Source organism: Lynx canadensis, chromosome B4 (assembly GCF_007474595.2).
Source record: "Lynx canadensis isolate LIC74 chromosome B4, mLynCan4.pri.v2, whole genome shotgun sequence".
Lineage (NCBI taxonomy): Eukaryota > Metazoa > Chordata > Mammalia > Carnivora > Felidae > Lynx > Lynx canadensis.
The window spans coordinates 82,919,116-82,943,472 of record NC_044309.1 but is presented as its reverse complement, the minus strand read 5'-3'; the positions used below and the strand labels follow the sequence as shown (position 1 = coordinate 82,943,472).

General features: G+C 40.0%; 1 protein-coding gene across 1 annotated transcript in view; it reads left to right on the top strand.

Annotated features, from left to right (window-relative positions):
* Positions 1-24,357, top strand: part of NEMP1 (nuclear envelope integral membrane protein 1) — a 27,411-nt gene extending 3,054 nt beyond the window's left edge. Inside the window, exons 3-11 of the mRNA XM_032593789.1 lie at positions 6,364-6,619; positions 15,664-15,788; positions 17,043-17,262; positions 19,004-19,076; positions 20,408-20,501; positions 20,957-21,071; positions 22,008-22,233; positions 23,026-23,199; positions 23,932-24,357. Coding sequence (XP_032449680.1) covers positions 6,364-6,619; positions 15,664-15,788; positions 17,043-17,262; positions 19,004-19,076; positions 20,408-20,501; positions 20,957-21,071; positions 22,008-22,233; positions 23,026-23,199; positions 23,932-24,112 — 1,464 coding nt within the window. The 3' untranslated portion in view covers positions 24,113-24,357. The remainder of the gene's footprint in view (positions 1-6,363; positions 6,620-15,663; positions 15,789-17,042; positions 17,263-19,003; positions 19,077-20,407; positions 20,502-20,956; positions 21,072-22,007; positions 22,234-23,025; positions 23,200-23,931) is intronic.

The window sequence follows — 24,357 nt, the reverse complement described above, 5'->3', positions numbered from 1 at the left end:
GATTGTCATTCTTGGGCACGTGTAGATTTTCATCTAGCAGACTAAACTGCTCACATTCCCCTCCGCTCCTTTTCTACCGGGCCAAATCCAGCTCATGCAGTGAGGACTGGCTCAAATGTCACTTTCCTGAACCCCCTCCAGGCAGAATTAATTCCTTGCATCCATCAGTGGCCTTGTGGCCCTTTGTACACATTTCAATTATAGTTGCTTGTCTCACCCTCAGCCCAAGACTTCTCCAGGTTAGGTCTAGTATCTGGTGGGCCATCTGAAATGAATGTGTTGATGATGCTATTTCCCGGTCTGAACAATCTTGAAAAGGGCGATTCAGACATTTTACTCCCAAAGGGGCTGAACCTGGGCAAAACTGTTAGGTGGAGAGGTCTCCGTTCTTGAAGTTTCCAGTGAGTCTCCCAAGTCTGGCTCTTTGGCCTTCTAAAACGTCCACTGTTGTGGGCGTCTGGCTGGGTTAGTCAGCAGAGCATTCAATTCTTGAGGCGGGGGGCATGAGTTTGAGGCCCACATTGGGCAGAGTTTACTTAAATCAAAAAATAAAAATAAAATGGCTAGTTTCTGGTAAATTAATTCATACCCAAATGTCCAGATGTGAAAGGTAGAAGGCTGCAATCCTTGCTAGTAACAGAAAAATATGAATATAAAATAATGATTCTTCTTTCCTCTTTGTAACATGTTACAATTAAATAGTCTAAAGAGTGTTGTCCTTCAGTTTAGCCATTTTAGAAGAGATGCTTCACCTCGCGAAGACAAATAATCCTAACCTCTGCCTTTAAGGAAGTAGGGATAGTGCAATAATAGGGGTACAAATAATGACAGAAGTATAGGGGGCAAGTGGTGTTTTCTGCCTCTGGTAGAAGTAGGAAACCGGTTTAGACAGTCATCCAAAGGACGTGATGATGTAGCCTAGGATTTTGATGAATGAATAGATTTTCAGAAAAAAGGGACAGTCAAGTCAGGAGAGCAGAATGTAAACTTACACGGAAGTATGAAACATAATGATATGTTTCCAAAACTAGAAATTATTTGTTATTGCTGGATAGGCTGTGGTGGTGGTTAAAAACCAGCCCAGGGAGGTGTACGAGGCCATTTTATTAAGTGTATTATAGACTATCGCTTTTCTATATAGTAAAAGACCAATTCAAAAAATATCAATCTGGGGCACCTGGGTGGCTCAGTCAGTTAAGCATCCGACTTCGGCTCATGTCACCATCTCACAGTTGGTGGATTCGAACCCCGCATTGGGCTCTGTGCTGACAGCTCAGAGCCTGGAGCCTGCTTTGCATTCTGTGTGTGTGTCTCTCTCTCTGCCCCTCCCCTGCTCACACTCTGTCTCTCTCTCAAAAATAAATGAACATTTAAAAAAAATTTTTTTTATAAAATTAAAAAAAATTTCAATCTAGTGGCACCTGGCTGGCTCAGTCAGTAGAGCATGCGACTCTTGATCTTGGGGTTGTGAGTGCAAGCCCCACATTGGGTGTAGAGATTACTTAAAAAATAAAATCTTTAAAAAAATTCCAATCTATTGTCCCCTACTTTTATAAAATACTCTACATGTGAATTATTAGAAAAGGGAAATAAAATCCGTATTTTTATTAGATTCATTAAATACAAAAATTTTCTGTTGAATTGCTGGAAAAGTTTCTAAATGCTTACATTTAACTTTGAAATGCTTTCATTACAGATTGGTAACAACCTTTGAATAGCATTGTTGTAGTTAGTTTCTTTACATCTGTGTTTTAGATCATACTAAGAACCCTGGGCTTCATCACCTGAGATACTATGGAATCATAAAGACTTTATAACACGGGAGAGACATAGGCAGATCTGCATTTAAAAGTAGGATGGGTGAAGGGTTTTAGGACTGTAAAAACAGCAGGGAAACCAGCTTGGAGTAACCCAAAGTGGTCCATGTGAGAGGTGGCAAGGTGCTAGATTACATGGCTGGCATGGGATGGAAAGGACACATTCACAAGAAAGGAAGTAAACTAAGTAGGACTTGATTGGCGAAGGGGTTGAGGGGGAAGAGAAGTTTAGGGTAACTCTTGGACTTCTAGCTTGGGTGACTGAGTAGATGGAATGGAGTGTCTTCATGAAATATTAATTGTCCGCAATCCTCTTCCTAAATTTAAGAAATTATGAAAACCAAAACTCTTTCATAACTCATTTGATACCAAAACCTAATCTGACCTAAACTTATTTTGTGGCGGACCTCCTAAACTTGCAGGTTATTTATAGTTTCATTTATCCCTCTTTCATTTATCCCAATACGAATATTTATGTCTCATTGCAGAAAAATTAATTTGTTTGATTACAGGGTGCTGTCCCAGGCCCCATTGGGATTGTTGCTTTATGTGTTCTATATGCACCATATTACCTTTCTAAAATCCAAAAATATTCTGAAGCACACTTACTCTCCAGATTGTCCACCCCATTTACTCAACAGTCTTGGCCTGAGTTCTTTTGGCTATTTGCATAAATCAGATCCACCTGCAGATAATGAATATTCATTGCATTGTGTGCTATAGCCTCTGAAGATGGTTGTTGTTTTTTTTTTTAAAGATTTTATTTTTAAGTAATCTCTACACCTAATGTGGGCTCAAATTTACAACCCCAAGATCAAGAGTCGCATGCTCTACCAATTGAGCCAAGCTGGCACCCCCTGAAGATGATTCTTAAAGTGTTTTGAGCAGTGTCCTCGTGATTAAAAATAAGACTAAAAGCTTCTTCAGTGACTACCTTGAAGTGACAGAACTTATTTGGATGTTAACGTATAATGTGTTTATGGACAGTAAAGTTTCATTATTGTATACCTCCTTTGCACATGTTTTTGTTTTTTTAATTTTTTTTAAGTTTATTCATTTATTTTGAGAGGGGGAAAGGGACTGAGAGAGGGAGAGAGAGAATCCCAAACAGGTTCCACGCTGTCAGTGCAGGGCCTGATGAGAGGCTCAATCTCACAAACTGTGAGGTCATGACCTAAGCCAAAATCCAGAGTCCAGCGCCTAACTGACTGAGCCACCCAGGAGACCCCTCCTTTGCACATGTTAAAAGTTAGTGGTCAGTGATCTACTGGCATTAGTTCCCAAATCTGGAATTAGTTCCTTTGTTCTCTGGCCTTTATTCAAAACCAAAGAGTGAACTCTGCATGGTGGGAATTTGGGGCCTGGTAGAAGTGAGAGTGCGTGCATGTGCACATGTGTGTGTGTGCACGGATACCTTTGCACATGTGTGTGCAAGTTTATTTTTTAAAACTTTTGGATTTACAGAAAAATTGAGAAGATAGTATAGAGAGTTCCCATATACCGCACATCCAGTTTCCACTATCATTGCCTTATATCAGTATGCTGCATTTGCTGCTATTAATGAACCAATATTCATACATTATTGTTTAAAATTTTTTGATGTTTTTATTTATTTTTGAGACAGAGAGAAAGCAGGAGCTGGGGAGGAGCAGAGAGAGACAGAGACAGGAACTGAAGAGGGCTCTGCGCTGACAGCAGAGAGCCTGACACAGGGTTCAAACCCATGCATGAGCTGTGAGATTGTGACCTGAGCCGAAGTTGGACACTCAGTGGACTGAGCCACCCAGGCACCCCCATACATTATTATTAATTAAAAGTCTACAGTTTATTCAGATATTCTGGGTTTTCAACTAATTTTTTTTTTCTATTCCAGGATCCCATCCATGATACCATATTACATTTCGTTCTTGTCTCCTTAGGCTCTTCTTGGCTGTTAGGCTCTTTCTTTGTTTTTGATGATCTTGGTAATTTTGAGGAGCATTAGTCAGGTATTTTGTAGTTTGCCCCTCTATTGAAATTTATTTAATGCTCTTTTCATGATTAGGTTAGTTTTATGGGTTTGGGGAGAGGAAAACCATAGACATAAAATGCCATTTTCATCGCATGACATCAAGTATACATAGTATCAATGTGATTTACTACTGTTGATATTGACCTCTCCAGATCAGCCAAGGGAATGTGTGTGACACAGATACAGGGTTACTATTGCAGCAGCAATAGCCTAGACTTTTCTTTTTGAGGATGCAATTTCTTGTTTTGCCCATAGCTGAGACCCATTTTGACTTTTTTTTTTTAAGTTTATTTATTTCTGAGAGAGAGAGAGAGGGAGGGAGGGAGGGAGAGAGAGAATGGGGTAGGGGCAGAGAGAGAAGGGAGAGAGAGAATCCCAAGCAGGCTCTGCACTGTCAGCACAGAACCCAATGCAGGGCTCGAACTCATGAATTGTGAGATCATGACCTGAGCCAAAATCAAGAGTTGGACACTCAACCAACTGAGCCACCCAGGCATCCCGACCCATTTTGACTTTTTAAAAATACCTTGTTTGGGGACACATCTATATCTATATCTGTATCTATATCTATATCTATAGATAGGTATCTATATCTTGGTTTGAAAGCTTGAAACTTCCCCTGAAGTAGCCTCCTTTCCTGAATTTCCTCTCCACTCACTAGACTCCATCATCTCTAGTGTTCCTACCCACCACTATCAGATCCTCTAAAAAAATTAATTGCTTCAATTTCTAGTAACATTAACTGAATACCTGTTTATGTGCCAGGCACTCTTCTAGGTCCTTACACTGTGTTAAATCACGTAATGGGAAGCAGCTTGATGCATAGAAAGAACTCAGTCTTTGGGTAAGACTTGGGTTGAAACCGCAGCCCAGCCCAAATAACTATGTAATCTTGGGCAGGTTCTTTGTATTAGCCTTGGCTTCTTCAATGGAGATATTTGTCTCACAAGACACTGTAAGGAATAAAAAACTTTCCCTTAATCCTCACATTCATTTGACTTCCAACTGCCATGGGTGCCTAGCTGGCTTAGTCTAAAGAGCAGGTGACTCTAGACCTCAGGGTCCAGTTCGAGCCCTACGTTGAAGGTAGAGATTATTAAACAAACAGACAAACAACTTTTTAAAAAACCTCAAAAGCCTCTGCCTACATTTTATTTTATCTTATTTTATTTTTTAAAGTTTATTTATTTATTGGGGCGCCTGGGTGGCTCAGTCGGTTGAGCGTCTGACTTTGGCTCAAGTCGCGATCTCAGAGTTGGTGGGTTTGAGCCCGACATCAGGCTTTGCGCGGGCAGTATGGAGCCTGCTTTGGATTCTCTGTCTCCCTCTCTCCCTGTCTCTACCCCACTTGCGCACTCTCTCTCTCAAAAATAAATAAACATTTTTATTTAATGTTAAAAATAAAAATTTTTTAAGGTTTATTTATTTTTGGGGGTGTCTGGGTGGCTCAGTCAGTTGGGTGACTGACTTTGATTCAGGTCTTGATCTCCTGGTTCATGCGTTCGAGCCCTGCATCAGGCTTTGTGCTGACAGCTCAGAGCGTGGAGCCTGCTTCAGATTCTGTTTCCTTTTCTCTCTCTCTCTGCCCCACCCCTGCTTGTGTTCTCTCTCTCTCTCTCTCTCTGTCTCTCTCTCAGAAATAAAATAAAAATAAACATTAAAAAATTTTACATAAAAAGTTTATTTTCGTAATCTCTACACCCAACGTGGGGCTGAAACTCACCACCCAGAGATCGAGTCTCTTGCTCTTCGCTGTTTGGACTGAGCCAGCCAGGCACTTCCCCCCGCCCCCCTCCGATTTTTAAGTGCTACAAAAATGCCTACATTTTTAAGCGCTGGTGTTTATTCCCATAAAATACTGACATACTTTTTTTTTTTTTTTTTTTTGGTGACTTGTTTTAAATCACCTAGGACTTTGGAAGACACATTGTCTTACTTAAAAAAAAAAAAATCGTCCGTCAGAACCCTACTTATAAAGCGTCTCAAGAGTAAGTTACCCATAACAAAAAGATCATGTAAAAAGGAAAGAAAGATGGGGTATCTAGGTGGCCCTAGTCAGTTAAGCTTCCGACTTCGGCTCTGGTCATGATCTCCCACGTTCGTGGGTTCCGGCCCCGCTCAGGCTTTGCGCGGACTGCACGGACCCTGGAGCCTGCTTCAAATTCTGTGTCTCCCTCCCTCTCTGCCCCTCCCCCATTGTGCTCTGTCTCTCTCTCCCAAAAGTAAATAAACATGAAAAAAAATTTTTTTTTAAGTAAAGAAAGAGGACAGACAATTCTGACAGTTTCGAGGTTAATATCAAATTTGGTAGAGGCCTCGCCCATTCTGATTTTCTATTGGTTAAACTTACCATCAATTGCACCAGTTGTAAATAAAGTGGAGACGGAAGCATGTTGTTAAGGGGTGGGATCTTCCTGTCGCCATTGCTAAGGTGAGGGTCCGTTTTCTAATAGGCTGAAAGCTGCTTTTCCCGCCCTCTCGCAGCAGTTGCTAAGAGGCGGGATTATGGAGTCCGTAAAGGACTGAGTGCTCGAGGCTCCGCCCATCCTATTGGATGGTAGGGGGCAGGTCTTGAAGTGGATAGGCTGCTGGCCCTGCCTGTTCCGGCTAGTTGCTGGGGAGAGGCACGTGAAGAGGAGGCGGCGTGAGGCGACCACGGCGGGAGGAATGAAAGTGGCGGTCTCACCGGCAGTTGGTGCCGGCCCGGGGGGCTGGAAGGCTGGGGGCAATGGGGGCGGTGGGGCAGTGCGGCTGCTCCTGGTCCTCTCCGGCTGCTTGGCCTGCGGCTCAGGTACCGCCGGGGGCAGCAGCTGTCGTGGGGGCGGGTGCTGAGGGGATTATATTTAGAAAAGTGGGGAGTGTCCCCAGGGTACGGACCGTTATTCTGCAGTGGGGCGCGGGCGTGGTGCCGGGGAAGTAGCTTCGTCTGCAGTGAGGGGTTAGGGCCCTGGGGAGGCCTGGGGGAGCTACCCAGAGTGGGGAGGAGTCTGGAGTCTTTTGGCAGAGACAGGAAGGGAGGCCTGGGCTGGGTGAGAAGCGGTCCTGGGGGCTGCGTCGCGGTGAACAGGCCTCGATTTTCCTGATGAAAAGTCAGGGGCCCCGAGTACCATTCCTGGTAGGCTGAGCTGCCACTGGAAAGGGGGCATTCCATTCATTCAGCAAATTAGCAACACCTTCTGAGCGTGTGCTCTGTCAGGGCATGGGTTGCTGAATGGATCATTTTCATTCAGTGAAATGGAGTGATTTCTGTGTAATGTCTTCTGTCCTTGTAAGATCTGGCCCCTACCGGCCTTATAGCAAGGACCTGGCGCCGTTAAACTCGCGTTTCCAAAAAGTAAAAAGATACAAATACCATTCACCATCAGATATGTTTCTTTTCGAGACTTGTTCACTTTTGAAGCAAACATTGATATCTACCTATTGCTGGATAATTGGCTTTGGACTCAAATGAAACTGTTTCCCTTTTCCCGCTGTAACTCATAAAACCTAGACTGTTTCTAAAAAACCTCCTTCTACCCTTATCAAATGCATAACAGAAAAATAAGTGAGGTTTCCAAGTTCCACTGGAGACCGTTGAAACTCACAGGGTTAAGGATAATCATATCTTGTAAACACATTATGCTCTCACCTCTCCCTTCCTTTGCTGCCTATCTCATGCTGTCACTTACAATTATCCTTAGCTGCAGCTTTAAGATTGTCTCAGGATCCGTTGACGTAGTGCCAAATTGTAACGTCCTCCTGAAATGTTTTTTTGGGGGGAGACGGTAGGTATCCAGGAAGGTACTTTTCCAGGGCAGGGGCCCAGAGTAACATTACTACTACTACTACTACTACTACTACTTATTATTATTATTATTATTATTATTATTATTATTATTTTAAGTTTTAAGAGTGTAGTGGGTTTTTTAAAATGTTTACTACTTGTGAGAGAGAGAGTGAGCAGGAGAGGGGGATGGAAGATTTGACAGGGCTCTGCTCTGACAGCTCATGAGCTGTGAGATCGTGACCTGAGCCCAAGTCTGACGCTCAACGGACTGAGCCACCCAGGTGCCCTGAAGCTACCTATGATCTGAATGAACTTGGGTCAGATGGTTAACCTCTAAAATGGGGTTGTGGACTGTGGCTATGAAAGAGAAAATATATGAAAAAAATGTTCCTACCTAGTCAGCACTCAAACAGCAGACACTTTTTCCTTAATGAGAGGAACAGGGGCTTCTTAGCTTCGAGAAGGGTGAACTTGGGATGATATTCTGTGTGGCCTGGTAGATCATGTGTGTGGCAGCTACAAAGAGACAATCATGTTATAGAGAAGAACTTTCTAAAAGCCAGAGGCAGGGCGCCTGGGTGGCGCAGTCGGTTAAGCGTCCGACTTCAGCCAGGTCATGATCTCGCGGTCCGTGGGTTCGAGCCCCGCGTCAGGCTCTGGGCTGATGGCTCGGAGCCTGGAGCCTGTTTCCGATTCTGTGTCTCCCTCTCTCTCTGCCCCTCCCCCGTTCATGCTCTGTCTCTCTGTGTCCCAAAAATAAATAAACGTTGAAAAAAAAAATTAAAAATAAATAAATAAATAAATAAATAAATAAATAAATAAAAGCCAGAGGCACCTAAAGATAAAATACAGTACTTCAAAAGGTAGGAAGTTTTTTCTCATTGGAAGTGTTTGATTAAAAAAATAATGTCAGTTGATTTTAGACTATTTGGCAAGAGCAATTAAAGTATAAAGAAGTAGAAAAAAATCTTCACTGTTTATTCCATTCAGAGGCAATCCATTTTAGCAGACTTTCTCCTGGTCTTTTTCCACATTTTTTTTTTTTTTAATAAAACTTTGGAGGCGCCTGGCTGGCTCAGTCCGTAGAGCATGTGACTCTTGATCTCAGGGTTGTGAGTTTGAGCCCCACGTTGGGTGTAGAGATTACTTAAAATCTTTTTAAAAGTTTTTTTGAATTGATAATATATTCATACACCTGTCAACAATCCAGTTCTTTTTCCTGGATCCAACTAGTTACTACTAGAGATGGTTTTTGGTTTTTAAAAAAATTTTTTAATGTTTATTTATTTTTGACAGAGAGAGAGAGAGAGAGACAGAGCATGAGTGGGGGAGGGGCAGAGAGAGAGGGAGACACAGAATCCGAAGCAGGCTCCAGGCTGTGAGCTGTTGGCACAGAGACTGACGTGGGGCTCGAACTCACAGACCTCAAGATCACGACCTGAGCCAAAGTTGGATGTTCAACCGACTGAGCCATCCAGGTGCCCCTAGAGATAGTTTTCTTAATTGATTTTGTAGCATAAACATTTTTTATACCATTTAAAATTCGTCATAATTATTTTTATTTGTATTCTACTCTTTGGACAGATCATTCACTTAATGTTTTTGAACTAAACATTTGGTTGGATATTTGTGGTGTTTCTAGTTTTTCATCGTTGTAGATAACACTTTGTGAACATTTTTGCATATAAATTTTTTACTGATTATATTTTTAGGATAGATTCTCAGATTTATTAGATCAAATGCTAAAACATATTTAAGGCCCTTGAAACATCTTGCTGAAATATTTTCCTGAAAAGGTATTCTGGTTTACACCACTAGCAACACTATTTGCTTATGACCCATATGCTTGCCAGCTTTGGATATTCTAGACTATAACATCTTTGTTAATTTGATAGATCAAAAGTAGTGTCGGGGCACCTGGGTGACTCAGTCGGTTGAGCATCTGATTTAGTGTCCGTCTCTTGATTTCGGCTGAAGTCTTGATCTCACGATTCCTGAGATCAAGCCCTGCATCAGGCTCTGTGCTGGGGCATGGAGCCTGCTTGAGATTCTCTTTCCCTTTCTCTCTGTCCCTCCTCCCTTCAAAATAAGTAAATAAACATTAAAATAAAAAAGTAGTCATGCCCCAGAAAAAGACAAAATATTAATAAAAGAAAGTAGTGTCTTAATTTAGTTTGCATTTTTTTTAAGTTTATTTATTTATTTTGAGAGAGAGAGGATGCATGGGAGGGGCAGGAGAGGGAGAGGGAGAGAGGGAATCCAAAGCAGGCTCTGTACCATCATTGGGGAGCCCCCCGCAGTACTTGAACCCAGGAACCCTGAGATCATGACCTGAGCTGAAATCAAGAATAAGACACTTTACTGACTGAGCCACCCAGGTGCCCCAAGAATATATATATTTTTATAATCTATTTACTTGTTGAAAGTTTTTCTTTAATTTGCTTGCTTTTACTTTTTTTTATTGAAGTATAGTTGTCATACAATGTTATATTAGTTTCAAGAATACAACATAGAAGGGCACCTGGGTGGCTCAGTTGGTTAAACATCTGATTCTTGATTTTGGCTTAGGTCATGATCTCAGGGTTCGTGAGTTCAAGCTGTGCATCAGGCTCTGTGCTACAGAGTGGAGTCTGCTTGGGATTTCCCTCTCCCTCTCTCTGCCCCTTCACAGCTTGCTCTCTCTCAAAAAAAAAATACATGAATAAACATTAGAAAAATACAACATAGTGATTTGGCAAATCTGTACATTACACAATGTTCACCACAATAAATGTAGATCCCTTTTACCTTTTTAAATAGATTTGTATTTTTATGTAGTCACTTGATTTTATTCCTCAGACTTATTTCCATTGCATTTATGCTTAAAGAGTCCTCCAAAACTGAACTTATATCATTTTTATGGTATATTTTAAATTTTTTTATTTTACTTTTTAATCTATAATTAATGTCAGCATTTGGTATAAGGTGAGGTGAGAATCTAGATAGATTTTATTTTCCAAATAACCAGTTGTCCCAACATCCCATTGAATGATTCTTTCCTAAGTGCACTGTTTAAGATGCTTGTTTTCAGTAAGGCTTTAAGTACAAACTAAGTTATCTCTTGAAAGAAATGAACAGAGGCTATTTAAGAAATTGTTTTTCATGACTTTTTCGGGTCTATTCCAGTCCTCACATATTATGAATCATTTTCACTGATTCTGCCTGTGGATGTTAAGTGATCAGTGCTGTTGATTAAAGTTTGTAATGATTGTAAGCAAGTATGAAGTTATTAACCTTTGAATACCTGCTTTATGGATAAATGCAATAAGCAACTAATGATTCACTACTTTCCATGAAGGCATTTTCCAAAATCTTTGGGCTCAAAGGCATTTTCCTGAATGTTTAGTTCATTCTAGTTTTTAACATTCTAGCTAACTCACTTTAGGGGGGAGGGAGAAAGGTGGTGTATATCCTTTTGCTACAGGAAGCACAAAATTTTAAATGCGCATTCTGACAACTTACATATGTTTAAGGTCGTTTGGTTTAGTTTTGTGTTGCTAACAGTTTAAGCTACAGTTGGAGTAGTGGTTGTTCCACAAATTATCCCATTTGGCTGAATTGGTGTAGTTCACCTCTCAATGAGTTTACAGAGATGTGGCTGGCCAAGGTGCTGATTTCCATAGGAGGTTGCTATTAAAGACATTTATTTATTTATTTATTTATTTATTTATTTATTTATTTATTTATTTAAAATCCTTTCCCTTGAGTGTTATGTAACTTGGGAAAAGGAAGAACTAGATTTTAAAAGATGTTGTTTGTTATAAAACCATTTTATTTCTTTAGGAAAATGGCATCAGAGAATTTTAAAATTAGTTTCAAAACAATAATGCCTTTTCTTGGCATTAAGTTTTTCAAATGCCCTCTGCTATTGACATTATTTGTATCTTACGATCTTCTTGAAAATAATAGTGGGCTTAAAAAGGTATAGTGGTGGGGCACCTGGGTGGCTCAGTTGGTTAAGGGTCCGACTTTGGCTCAAGTCATGATCTCATGGTCCGTGGGTTCTAGCCCCTTGTCGGGCTCTGTGCTGACAGCTCAGAGCATAGAGCCTGCTTTGAATTCTGTGTCTCCCTCTGTCTCTGCCCCTCCCCCACTCATGCTCTGTCTCTCAAAAAATGAATACACATTAAAAAAATTTTTTTTGTTGTTAAAAAAATAAAAAGGTGTAGTGTTCTATTACTTGGTGCTGTGGGAGAGAAGGGGTTAACAAGTGTGACTCTTGTTTTTGTTTTTTATTGGACAGGTGCATGTTTCTACTTCAGGCTTTTTACATAGACTGGATATTCTTTTAAGGAAGTGATAGGTTCTTGTTCAACAACTTTTTTTTTTAATGCTGCCCAATGTTTTTGCATACCTCAATGAATTTCTCAATACAGTAGTTTTAGCATTCACATAACCTTACTCACTTATACTCTCCAGAAGAGAGTAAACTTTTTTTTTTTTTAAGTTTAATGTATTTATATAATCTCTACACCCAACATGGGGCTCAAACTCACAACCCCAAGATCAGGAGTACATGCCCTTCCGACTGAGCCAGCTAGACTCTGCAAGAAAATAAACCATATTTGTGAGTGGATATTCTTTCAGTACATTTGTGTGCTTGCTAGTGAGACAGATGTCAACAGGATTTTGAAAAGGTTTCACTTTATGAAAGATAGGCTAGGAGGAAATCCCAATTACTACTGGATTAAACCGTAGTGAGAAGCTGATAGATGGGGGTTCAGGGCATGCTACCCCAAGATATAGCATCTTGGCATATTATATATTTTAAGCTGAGGGAGTTTAAGAAAACAACAGGAGCAGGAAGGTCTCTTTGACCTCCCCATCTTACCCTTCTCTGAAACAGACCATAAAATCTTGTGAGAGTTGCCTTCCCTCCCTCCCTCCCTATACCTTGAGGAATTTAAGACAAAGGGATATTGAGAGGAATCTAAGCAAACAGGCCTTGCTTGCTCTGTTTCCCCCTAGTTTACTACAATTGCCACATACTCTTTACCGTATCATATTCCTTCACAGCTGTCCACTCTTCCTCAAACATAGCATAAAAGTACATAGCTCTAACTGTTTCTTTGGGTCTTCATTTCCTTATGAAGGCTTTCGTGTCACGTAAAACTTTTATTAAATGTGTATGCTTTTCTGTTGTTAGTCTATCTTTGTCAGTTTAAAATTTCAGACTCGGGGCGCCTGGGTGGCGCAGTCGGTTAAGCATCCGACTTCAGCCAGGTCACGATCTTGCGGTCCGTGAGTTCGAGCCCCGCGTCAGGCTCTGGGCTGATGGCTCGGAGCCTGGAGCCTGTTTCCGATTCTGTGTCTCCCTCTCTCTCTGCCCCTCCCCAGTTCATGCTCTGTCTCTCTCTGTCCCAAAAAATAAATAAGTGTTGAAAAAAAAAAGTTTAAAAAAAAATTTCAGACTCAGCCAGGGACCCTAAGAGGATCAAGGAAAAATTTTTCCTCCCTTACAATATTAAGAGTGAATTTTTTAAAAAATTGAGATGTAATTCATGTATAATAAAATTCACCCTTTCAGTGGTTTTTAGTATACTCACAAGGTCGTGCATCCATCATCACTGAATTCTTGAATTACCAGAATATTTTCATCACTCCAAAATGGAACCCCATGCATCTTAGCAGTCACTCCCCATTCACTTTTCCCAGATCCTGGCAACCACTAACATCTACTTTCTGTCTCTGTGGATTTGCCTGTTCTGGACATTTCATACAAGTAGAATCATTTGATATATGCTCTTTTTGGTCTGGCTTCTTTCCTTCAGAATAATGTTTTCAGGGTTCATCCATCTTGTAGTATGTATCAGTACTCCCTTTTATGGTTGAATAATATTACACTTATAGGTGGATCTATCACATTTTGTTTTATCCATCAGTTCATAAGTTGATGGACATTTGTTTGTTTTCACTTTTTAGTTATTATGGATATTGCTGCTGTGAACATTCATGTATGAGTTTTTGAGTGAACATATGTTTTCAGTTTTCTTGGGTATATACATAGGAGTGGAATTACTGGATCATAGAGTAACTCTATGTTTAACTTCTTGAGAAACTGCCAAACTTTTCCAAAGAGGATGCACCATTTTACATTCCCAGCAACAATGTTTGAGTGTTCTTGTTTCTCACATGCTGGCCAACCCTCCTTACTGTCTTCTTTTTGATTTTAGCCTTCCTAATGAGTATAAAGTGATATTTCATTGTGGTTTTGATTTGTATTTCCCTGATGGCTAATGGTGTTGAGTGTCTTTTCATATGCTTATTGGCCATTTTTATATCTTTGGAGAAATGTCTATTCAGATCCTTTGCCCATTTTTACAATTGGGTTATTTCTCTTTTTCTTGTTGAGTTGTAGTTCTTTATATATTATGGGTAGTAGACCTTTGTCAGATATGTGATTTGCAAATATTTTCTCCCATTTTGTGCGTTAATCTGTTTACTTTCTTGATAAGGTGCTTTGAAATACAAAAGTTTTAAATTTTTATGCACTCTGATTCATCTGTTTTTTCTTTGGTTGCTTATGCTTTCATGTCGTATCTAAGAAACCATTGCCTGGCATGGTCATGAAGATCCACCCCTGAGTTTTCTTCTAAGTGTTTTATAGTTTTTGTTCTTATGTTTAGGTTTAAGAAGAAATTTAACTTCAAAATTGGTCTTAGCTTCACCGTAAAACCATTTTGGACTGGCAGGCATCATTGCCTTTTTTTGTGTGTGTAACTTTGCTTTCTTAAAGTTTTGTTTTGTTTTTTAGTTTATTTAAATCTATCCATCTTTGTACCTAGACCAGAGTGATAACTGCATTTCCACTTAGAGTAGCACTTGATAAGTTGGTAAGTACAATATAGAACCCAAGGAAAAAGTTATTTAACTGTTTTGTGGTAAAGAAGGTAGCTGGTACAAACTTGGGTGGGAAGATATGAGAAAGTGGTCGCTTTTAAGCCTTGAATTGGCTGAGATTGAATACAAACTTCTGAATGGAGAATTTTCTGTCTTGGCTGAATGAAAGGGATTGCGTATGTTAATTAACTGCTCTTAAAACTTGAAACAAAACAGTTGGAAAAAACGATTTTGTCATCTTTTAGCATCTTCTTAAAGTACTATAAATACAAAAACATTGTCAAGTCTGTTTATCCTATTCAGGAGAAAGAGAAAATAAGTAGATGGGGTTACTTTAGCTCTGCCTTTATAAGGGAAGCAGGACCTGGGTGTGAATGTCAGTTAAACTATTCACTGGTTGTATGACTCTGGGCAAATTACTTAATCCTTCTAAGCATCAGTTTTCTATTTGTGAAATAGCGATTATGAGAGTGCTTGACTCATAGCATCGTTGGAGAGTTAAACGATAGACAGCATACTATCTTAATAAACACTTAATAGTAGTTTCTATTACTGCTTTTTCTGGGTTAGTTGCTATTTATAACATTTAAATGATTAAATTTAATGGAAATAAGACTGCCTTGTTTCTCCTCTTGTTTCAGTTTTCTTTTTTTTTTATTAATTTTTTTAATGTTTATTTTTGAGAGAGAGAGAGAGAGAGCACGCGCGCGTGCGCACAAGTCGGGGAGGGGCAGAGAGAGAGAGAGAGAGAGGGAGACACAGAATCCAAAGCAGGCTCCAGGCTTCGAGCTGTCAGCACAGAACCTGACATGGGACTCCAACCCATGAACTTTGAGATCATGACCTGAGCCGAAGTCAGCCACCCAACCAATTGAGTCACCCAGGCACCCCTCTTTCAGTTTTTCTTGTTTCTCAGTCACTGACATTTTAACCCTAGCTTTAAAAAAGTCCGTTTCGATGGTATTGTAATAGCATCATAGGGTAACAGGTGGTAGCTACACTTGTGGTGAGCATAGGTAAGGGATAGGCTCCTGGAATCACTGTATTGTACACCTGATGCTAATGTAACATTGTATGTCAACTATACTTCAATTAAAAAAAAGTGGTTGGTTTAATTCTTTTTATGTAATAGGTTGTAGTTATTAGCTTGTCCTGTTGTCTTAATCCTTATTTCCTTTCTTTGCATAAAGCTGGAATTGATATAAACGTGGTCATGCTTCAGGAATCCCGAGTTTATAATATGAGTGACAGGCAACAGTTCTGTTATAAAAATGTGCTTATCCCAAAGTGGCATGATGTGTGGACACGGATACAGGTAATAATTTGGAGGCCCCTGGCTGGGGCAGCTTCTGTGAATATCTGTCTGTGATCAGTGAATACTTTGACACATTTTCCCCCTTCACACACAATTGGAAAAAAAAAGTATTGTCAACAACCTTGTTAGGGCTCAGATTATCCTGAATTGTGTTTTCCTCAGTATGCATTTATGCTTACTTTGCATTCTTCTCTCTGTTCCCTTAAGTAACTTATAATACTTGACCCTGAGGTAACCTTCCTTCCTCTTTTTCCCAAAGAAGCTTCCTTCTCTTCCTTCCTCTCCTTTTCGTATACATACACATATGCACTCACACACACACACACGCACGCACGCACGCACCCTCCCCCCCTCTTTCTTTTAAAGGCCTTATGCCTTCTTCAGCCAGGAAACTGTTGCGTGCCTGTCAGGATGTAAACTCTTTTGCCTTGCTGTTCCTATTCTATTTTGATTCTACACGAAATATTTCATAAGCCCCCTGCCTGAAGTTTCCCTTTGATAGGATGACTTTCATTTCATTTATTTCATAACACTATTAAGCCACCTGGCAAGCAAGAATGTCTGGCTGTAATAATGATTGAACAAAATGAGTCCTTTTGGAAAAGCTGCTCCTGCTATAAGCATAGTTACTGATAAGGGCATTGTTGTCCACATCATAAACATAAGGGTGGGCTTGTGGGGTTTTTAAATTTTCTTTTTTTTATTGTCTGATATAAAGATCATATTCCATCTGAGACACATTATAACCAACATTTACCCATAATCAGTGATTTGTGACAGAGGGTTGACCTTCTCAGCCTGTCCTTATGGGAAACATTTGCAGTTTTCTGGCGTGGCTTCTGCCTGACAATTCTCTCTCTCTCTCTCTCTCTCTCTCTTTCTTTCTTTCTTTCTTTCTGGCTTGGCAATTTTCTTAATATTCTGGATCCTTGTTTTGTATGCTTTCTCATAAATAGCTCTAGTGCTAACCCTTTCAGCTTGGAAGTCTTTTTCCCCCCCTGTGTTGTTCTGCCTTAATAGTAGATTCAGCTCATGTTAACAAGACATTCTAACAGCTGCCTGTCTGTACTATGTGCAATATTATTTGCTCAATTATGTTTTAGCTCCTGCATCTCTATATTTCTTATAAGCCTTGTGGAAAACTGGCACTATTACTGATATCTACTCTAGAGTTATTTAAAGTTTTTTTAAATTGTATTTATGAAAATTTAAAATTTCTACTTCTTTCTGATCCTGATTTCACTTGTGTTACAGATCCGGGTAAATAGTTCCAAGCTGGTACGTGTCACCCAGGTGGAGAATGAAGAGAAACTGAAGGAGTTAGAGCAGTTTAGTATCTGGAACTTTTTTTCCTCCTTTTTAAAAGAGAAATTGAACGATACCTATGTTAACGTGGGTCTATACAGCACAAAAACCTGCCTCAAAGTTGAGATTATAGAGGAAGACACCAAGTACAGTGTCATTGTGACCCGGAGTAAGTCTTACCTGTTTTTCTGTGGATTTTATAGTGAAACGGGACTGAGCTTTGGAGAGTGTAACTAGTGAGACAGGGAAGTCAGCCCAAGACAACTAACTCCCTTTTGGTTCTGATTATAACCTGAGTATACCACTGCTCCAGACAGTTGAGAGACCCTCTCCCACATAAAAGCCTTTAGGCCTAGGATAGAGATTTCACCTTGGGTCATTCTGAATATTTCCTTACGGACATTTGCGAAGGCTTGTGTTCCTAATACTCCCAGTGGCCCTGAACTGATCCGCTTAGTGTTCTTCAGAGTAAGATAGGTTTATTCCTGCCCTCTGGGCACTTCTAGACAAAGTTAGATGTCCTGAAATGTATAAGCCTACATTTGAAGACATGAATGGTATAAATAATAAAAACTGAAGAAAGGTAGAACTGAGTATTAATGCTTCAGAAGTAAAAAGATTTGTGGAATCATAAGTCACTATGAAGATCACTCAGTTTATTTAAGGCTTATTCAGTGGAACTGGAAAAGTTTTCCCTTTTCTGAATGTGTCTAAGAACGTTTCACAGAGAACTGGAATCGTCATCCTGTTTTATTTTCTTACTTTTGGTCTCTCCTTGGGTACTACCCATGATTTTTGGATGTGAATAGCAGAAACATTCCTGGGTTTTGCTACAAAGCAAAGCCCTAGCGTTCCATAGGTGGTTTTTTGTTTTGTTTTTTTGTTTTGTTTTTTTTTGGTTGTATAGGATTTGCCTTTTTTTGGGGGAATGGGGGTATTCCTTTTACATGTACTGATTCCTCTTGCTCCTATTCTGTTTGTGGACCTCCCCTAGACTTAGAGCTCTTGAATGTGAATGCTGTGGGAGTATCTGGTATGCCACTGAGGGGCCTCCACTTGGGCCCCCTGGTCCTGGGTGAGATGTGTTTGAGTGTAGGCTTTTCCAACACAGTGCTTGTGTAGCAGAGGGAAGTAGGTGGTGTTGGGCAAGAAAAGCAGCCAGTTAGAGAACAACAGAGGGCCTGGACCCAAAGTTTTAGGCAAATCTGCTGAATCTGAACCCATGAGTGATTTAAGGCATGAAAACCAGAATGGTAGAGACCCCTTGTGGGCAATTACATGAAGCACTGATGGTGTTATGCCTGGCTCCCTCCAAAGCAAAGCTTAGTTTCTTTTAGCTTTAGCATAGGTAACCAAAATAAAAATAAGATCTCCAGAAAAGTACAGGTTAGAGAGACCTAATTATATTTTCTATTTGGAAGGGTTCCCAGGCTTTGTGTGGAATTTACAATGCTGTTTAGGTGGGTTGTTTGCATTTACAGGGGTTGGGGTGCTGGCTGATTTACCTACCCCTTCCCTCCCCAGTTGAAAATCTGCACATAACTTTTGACTCCCCAAAACTTAATTTCTAATGGCCTACTGTTGACTGAAAGACTTACTGATAACTTAAACAGTTGATTAACACATATTTTGTATGTTATATGTATTATATGCTGTGTTCTCACTATACAGTAAGCTAGAGAAAAGAAAATGTTATTAAGAAAATCATGGGAGGAGAAAATACATTTATAGTACTGTGATGTATTGTCAGAAAAAGTCTGCATATAAGTGGAACGGGGCAATTCAAACCCATGTTGTTCAAGGGTCAACTATATTTTATTAGCTGGCCAATAATGCCAACATTGCCTTTTATTCTACAAAGCATTAAACTGTTTGTTTTCCTATTAAACAGAAGTCTTTATTTATTTCAGGATTTGACCCCAAACTCTTCTTCATTTTCCTGCTTGGACTTGTGCTATTTTTTTGTGGAGATTTGTTGAGCAGGTAGGTTCCCAGGCTAGAGTGCAGAATGATGAGGCTTAGACCCACTCTGCTTGGCTTTTATCATGAAGACTTTAAGTACTGCTCTTTCCTCTTCCATGAGCTTTATGGCCAGGCCATTGCCTGCTTGGAAAATATTTTTAAATACTTTAGTAGGTGTTAGGATTTTTGCTATTTTCTTACATTGAATAAGATTGGCAAGAATGAAATTCTCCCATGAGGTTGAGCCATCATGGGATGGCATTTAGTCAATATATCACCACCCTTTCCACCATTGGAAATAACGTGTTAAGTCCTCATTTTTACAGGGCCATGAGTTTGTTGGTGAGTTTTATACCAATCAGGGGTAAAAAAAAACCCCACAAATACCAACCACTTATTCATTTCCTGCCTTTAGGAACCTACTAGCTAAGCTAAGTGTAACTGACATGTACAGCTATAAAGAAAATATACAGATAACTAAACAAACATTGAACAAAGGTAGAATCAACATTAACTTTGCACACAAGTGAAAAGAATATTTCTGGAATAATGAATGAAAGCTTAACAATTGGAGTTTGAAGTTAGGCTGGAGTGAGATTGATAGAACTTGTTCCTAATTTGGGGGGTCCTGAGAGAAACTCACGGTGGGGGAGGAAAGTCTGGTACAAAAAGCCTGGAATAGGAGCAGGAGCTCTCTCTTTTCCAGGCCCTGTGTCTGGTTATCTTTCTGGGTAATCAGTTCAGTTCCGGTTTTCTGTCTCCTCTAGGACAGTATCCTTGCACTTTCCTTTTCCCCAGTGAAGCTGTGCAGTTCTTCTGAAGAAAGACTCTCATTAAAAATTGGATTGGGGGGGCGCCTGGGTGGCTCAGTCGGTTAAGCGGCCGACTTCGGCTCAGGTCATGATCTCGCGGTCTGTGAGTTCGAGCCCCGCGTCGGGCTCTGTGCTGACAGCTCAGAGCCTGGAGCCTGTTTCAGATTCTGTGTCTCCCTCTCTCTGACCCTCCCCCATTCATGCTCTGTCTCTCTCTGTCTCAAAAATAAATAAACGTTAAAAAAATAAAAAAAATAAAATAAAAATTGGATTAGGGGAGATGCTGCAATGGGAGTGTGTGACTAAGCAGAGGTTTATTGTTGGGACGTATTTGAGGGCCCTCACTGATACCAGTCCTCATTATCTGGCAGCAGTTACATTGTACCAGTCCCATCCCAGTGTTGGCAAGTTTTAAACAAATACCTGCTTTAGTCTGAGATTGTTTTTTCTGTTTTTTTGGCTGGGATAGTTGTTCTAGTTCTAATGGTGCCATATAGGAAGAATACACACATAGTCATGAAATAATGTTTCTCTCTGCAGAAGCCAAATCTTCTACTATTCCACTGGGATGAGTGTGGGAATTGCGGCCTCTCTGCTAATCATCATTTTCATACTGTCCAAGTTTATGCCCAAGGTAAGTAGTGGAATCTTCAAATGCAGTCAGGACAAGCTTGGATAGTTAGTTGAGGGACTATTTTGTTGAATAATACAGCACTGAAAATTTGCATTGGTGGTTGATAAGTCAATGTCCTACTTTTTCCTTGATTCAGGAGGGTACTTTCCATGATGGAACTTGGAGTCTGATTACGTACAAACTCCCCCTTTTATTTAAAATCCTGTGCACAGTGGGGAGTTAAAGTCTCCTTCCTGTTTGCTAATCACATAGCCAGGCTTTTAAGTTACTCAGCACCTCATTTTCCTAGTGTTCTTTGCAGACTATACCATTTTAAATATAAAGGATGTCTTCTTAAGAGATGTGGTTTTTGTGTATTTTAGTAGGTTGAGTTTTTTTAAATCATAGTTCCATTTTGCTTCTTTTATGTATGGAAAGCCTGTTGTAACTTTGTTTTCACTTCTACTCTGTTTTAGAAAAGTCCCATTTACGTCATACTGGTGGGAGGCTGGTCCTTTTCTCTGTACCTCATTCAGCTAGTTTTAAAAAATTTACAAGAGATCTGGAGGTGTTACTGGCAGTATCTTTTAAGTAAGTGTTGTCGTTTTGCTTTCCTTTTTACATGTTTATGGGTTGTTTTAGTTCATTTGATCATGAAAAGGTGTTGGCTGCTTACAGGAGCTAATAGTTCATGCCATTTTATTAATTTTTAAGAATTGTAGTTCTTTATTTCTAACGCTGTGCAGTTGTCACTTTAAATGAAAATGGTGCTGCCAGGGAGAAAACTTTAATTGGTTGGTGTTTATAAGTACACCTCTCTTTACACAATAGGCATTTTCCTGAAAAACTATACATTGACTATATTAATATAATTGTATTGTAAATACACTTGAAGACCTTAAGTAATATAATTGTACTTTAAATACACTTGAAGACCTTAAGTAAGAATCTTTCTGTAAGGTGAAGATCCTTTGGTTTTACAGATGGTAACCCTTAATCTATCTTTTGAGAGGTAATTAATCTGGATTATCATATGTTAGGCTTTTTTAATTTAAAAAAATGTTTTTAATGTTTATTTTTGAGAGAGAGAGCATGAGCGAGGAAGGGGCAGTGAGAGGGGACACAGAATCTGAGGCAGGCTCCAGGCTCTGAGCTGTCCGCACCAAGCCTGATGCGGGGCTCAAACTCATGGCCTGTGAGATCATGACCTGAACCAAAGTCGGACGCTTAACTGACTGAGCCACCAGGCGCCCCTAGGCTTTTTTAAACAGACAGTTCTAGTGTTGTTCAACATGTAGCTTTAATCTTCCATTTGAACCAAATAAACTTGGGAGCAACAGAAAGGGTAGAAACTTAAAGAGATAAATATATTTGAGTAATGAAAAAAGTGTGAATAATTGAGGAAAGATCTTGTCCATTTTCCTAATTCAATAGGTGCTATATAGTGAATGTATTGCTGCTCCCTGCACAAATTATTTTTACCAGTTATAGATGAAAAAGAACGTTTTCTGATAACTCTTCTCATAGGCTATGTCCTCACAGTTGGATTCATGAGTTTTGCAGTCTGTTACAAGTATGGGCCCTTGGAGAATGAACGAAGTATCAACCTGCTGACCTGGACCTTGCAGTTGATGGGCCTATTTTTCATGTATTCCGGTATCCAGATACCACACATTGCCCTTGCCATTATCGTCATTGCACTGTGTACTAAGAACCTGGAGTACCCTATTCAGTGGCTGTACATCACCTACAGGTGACTGAAAGGCAATATAACTTTGTAATGAAACATGCAATGTGGGATGTAGTTGTGGCAAAAGGGTACAGAGGTGTTGACCTGGGAACCTCTTTGTTAATGGAGATTTATTGTATTATGCTTCTGCTTTTGTTCCTTCCAAGTCTTTCTTTTTAGACTGTCTATAGGCATTTTTTATAATTTTATTCTAGCCATTTTATATAAAATAAAAGCATCCAGTAAAGTGTCATGTGTTCCTGTGACCACTAGGTGGTGCAGAGTATATCACTTTTATACCACATGCCTCAGGTCACCAGGTTTCAGATTATTTCACATTGGCTCTCAGATCACTTTGGGAGTTCTAGTGTTCAGATGTATTTGAAAGCATGTTATCATCTTGCATAGTGAACATGGAATGGTCATAGGTTCTGAGGTTATCAGTGGCTGTTTTATTAGATAGTCAAGGTGATGCCTTCAGTTTGGGGAATCCAAGTTAATGGACCACAATGTTATATCATCATTTTCTTGTCGTTTTTCCACTTATTGGAAAATAAATATTTTGTCTATCATTTATTGGGAAATAAGTGAATTTATCCACATTAGTGAATAATATTGATTACTCTGACTTCTCATTCCTAGTCTAACATGTCAGGAGTATATTACAAGTCAAGGTGTCTATAGAAGAAAGGTGGGAATGATGACTCATAATGTCCAGGCTCTCTGCTGTATACTTGGCTCACTGAAGCAAGCTAGAGGGCAGGCTGGATAAAAATTACTGATTAATGATTCATGATGTTATTTTGGTGAGCACAGAAAGATGTGTAAAGCAACAGAAAAGACTGTCCCCCCTCGTCTCCTGACAGAAGAAGAATATCGGATACAAGGAGAGGTGGAGACCCGAAAGGCTTTAGAGGAGCTTCGAGAATATTGTAACAGTCCAGACTGCTCTGCTTGGAAGACTGTCTCTCGAATCCAGTCTCCAAAGAGGTAAACCCTTGGCCAGCTGTGCTAAGCAGCTATCAGGGTAATTGTGACCTTGAGTTTTAACAGAGATCATACTTCTAGATAATCATTTTGTATTGGTGGCTATGTTTTCCTGTTCACCTAGGAGTAGTTGACAGAAAGATACATGTATCATCATATGTTAAGCAGTAGCCTGTTTTCTGCTTCCTCAAGGAACTGTCTACTCTAGATTTGATTGTAGCACTGAGATGAGAAGACCATATTAAGTTTCCCCTGTGATAGTTTTGCATTGCTCTCCGAGTCTGATTATTTTTTGGGGGGGGAGGGGTCCTTTTTATTTGGGAGCAATTGTACCAATAAGTATATGAAGCTTCAATTTGGAATCTTGATGGCATACAGTTCATAAAGCCATAAACATGAATAAATGTGTAATGCCCCCTTAATCTTCTCTTATCAGGATTACAGATGACTAAAAGAACCTTGGCACTTTCCTAACTAAAAAAAAAAAAAAAAAAAAAAAAGGGATAGGCTAGTGCTTATTAAGCAGGATGCCTGGCATTTCAGGAGATGTTGGCTTATGATCCCTGCTTTCCCTTTCTCTTTATTCCTTGCTTTAGTCTACTTGCCTGCCAGAATAAGGTTAGACTTATTATAATTTGAGTTGTAAGTGTATCAGATGTTTCAGCTCTTATTTTGAAAGGAAACCAGAAAGGGCAGAAGGCAGGTTCTTAAAGAGTATTATCTTCTTTTTTCCAGATTTGCTGACTTTGTGGAAGGTTCTTCTCACCTCACACCAAATGAAGTTTCTGTCCATGAGCAGGAATATGGATTAGGGAGCATTACTGCCCAGGATGAACTCTATGAAGAAACATCCACTGAGGAGGAGGAGGACTCAGATTCTCGGTACCCCACTGTCACACAGCAGATCAACTCCTGACTTAGGTGGTGGTCGGTTATTTTTATGTGGACTGGCTTGGGACCTCGATGGTCCATGTTGTATGTGTGTGCAGCTGCTTCTCAGCTCTTTGAAACGGGGTGAGATAGTACAGAAATTCTCCCACTGAAATTAGAGGCCTGAGCAGGCCTCCCTCCGGCAATGGTCCTGGTGGTCTCTGTGGGATCCCTGAGGAAGGAGAGTGGATAAAATATTGAACGCTTCCCAAAGCTTCCCATTGGTTGTGG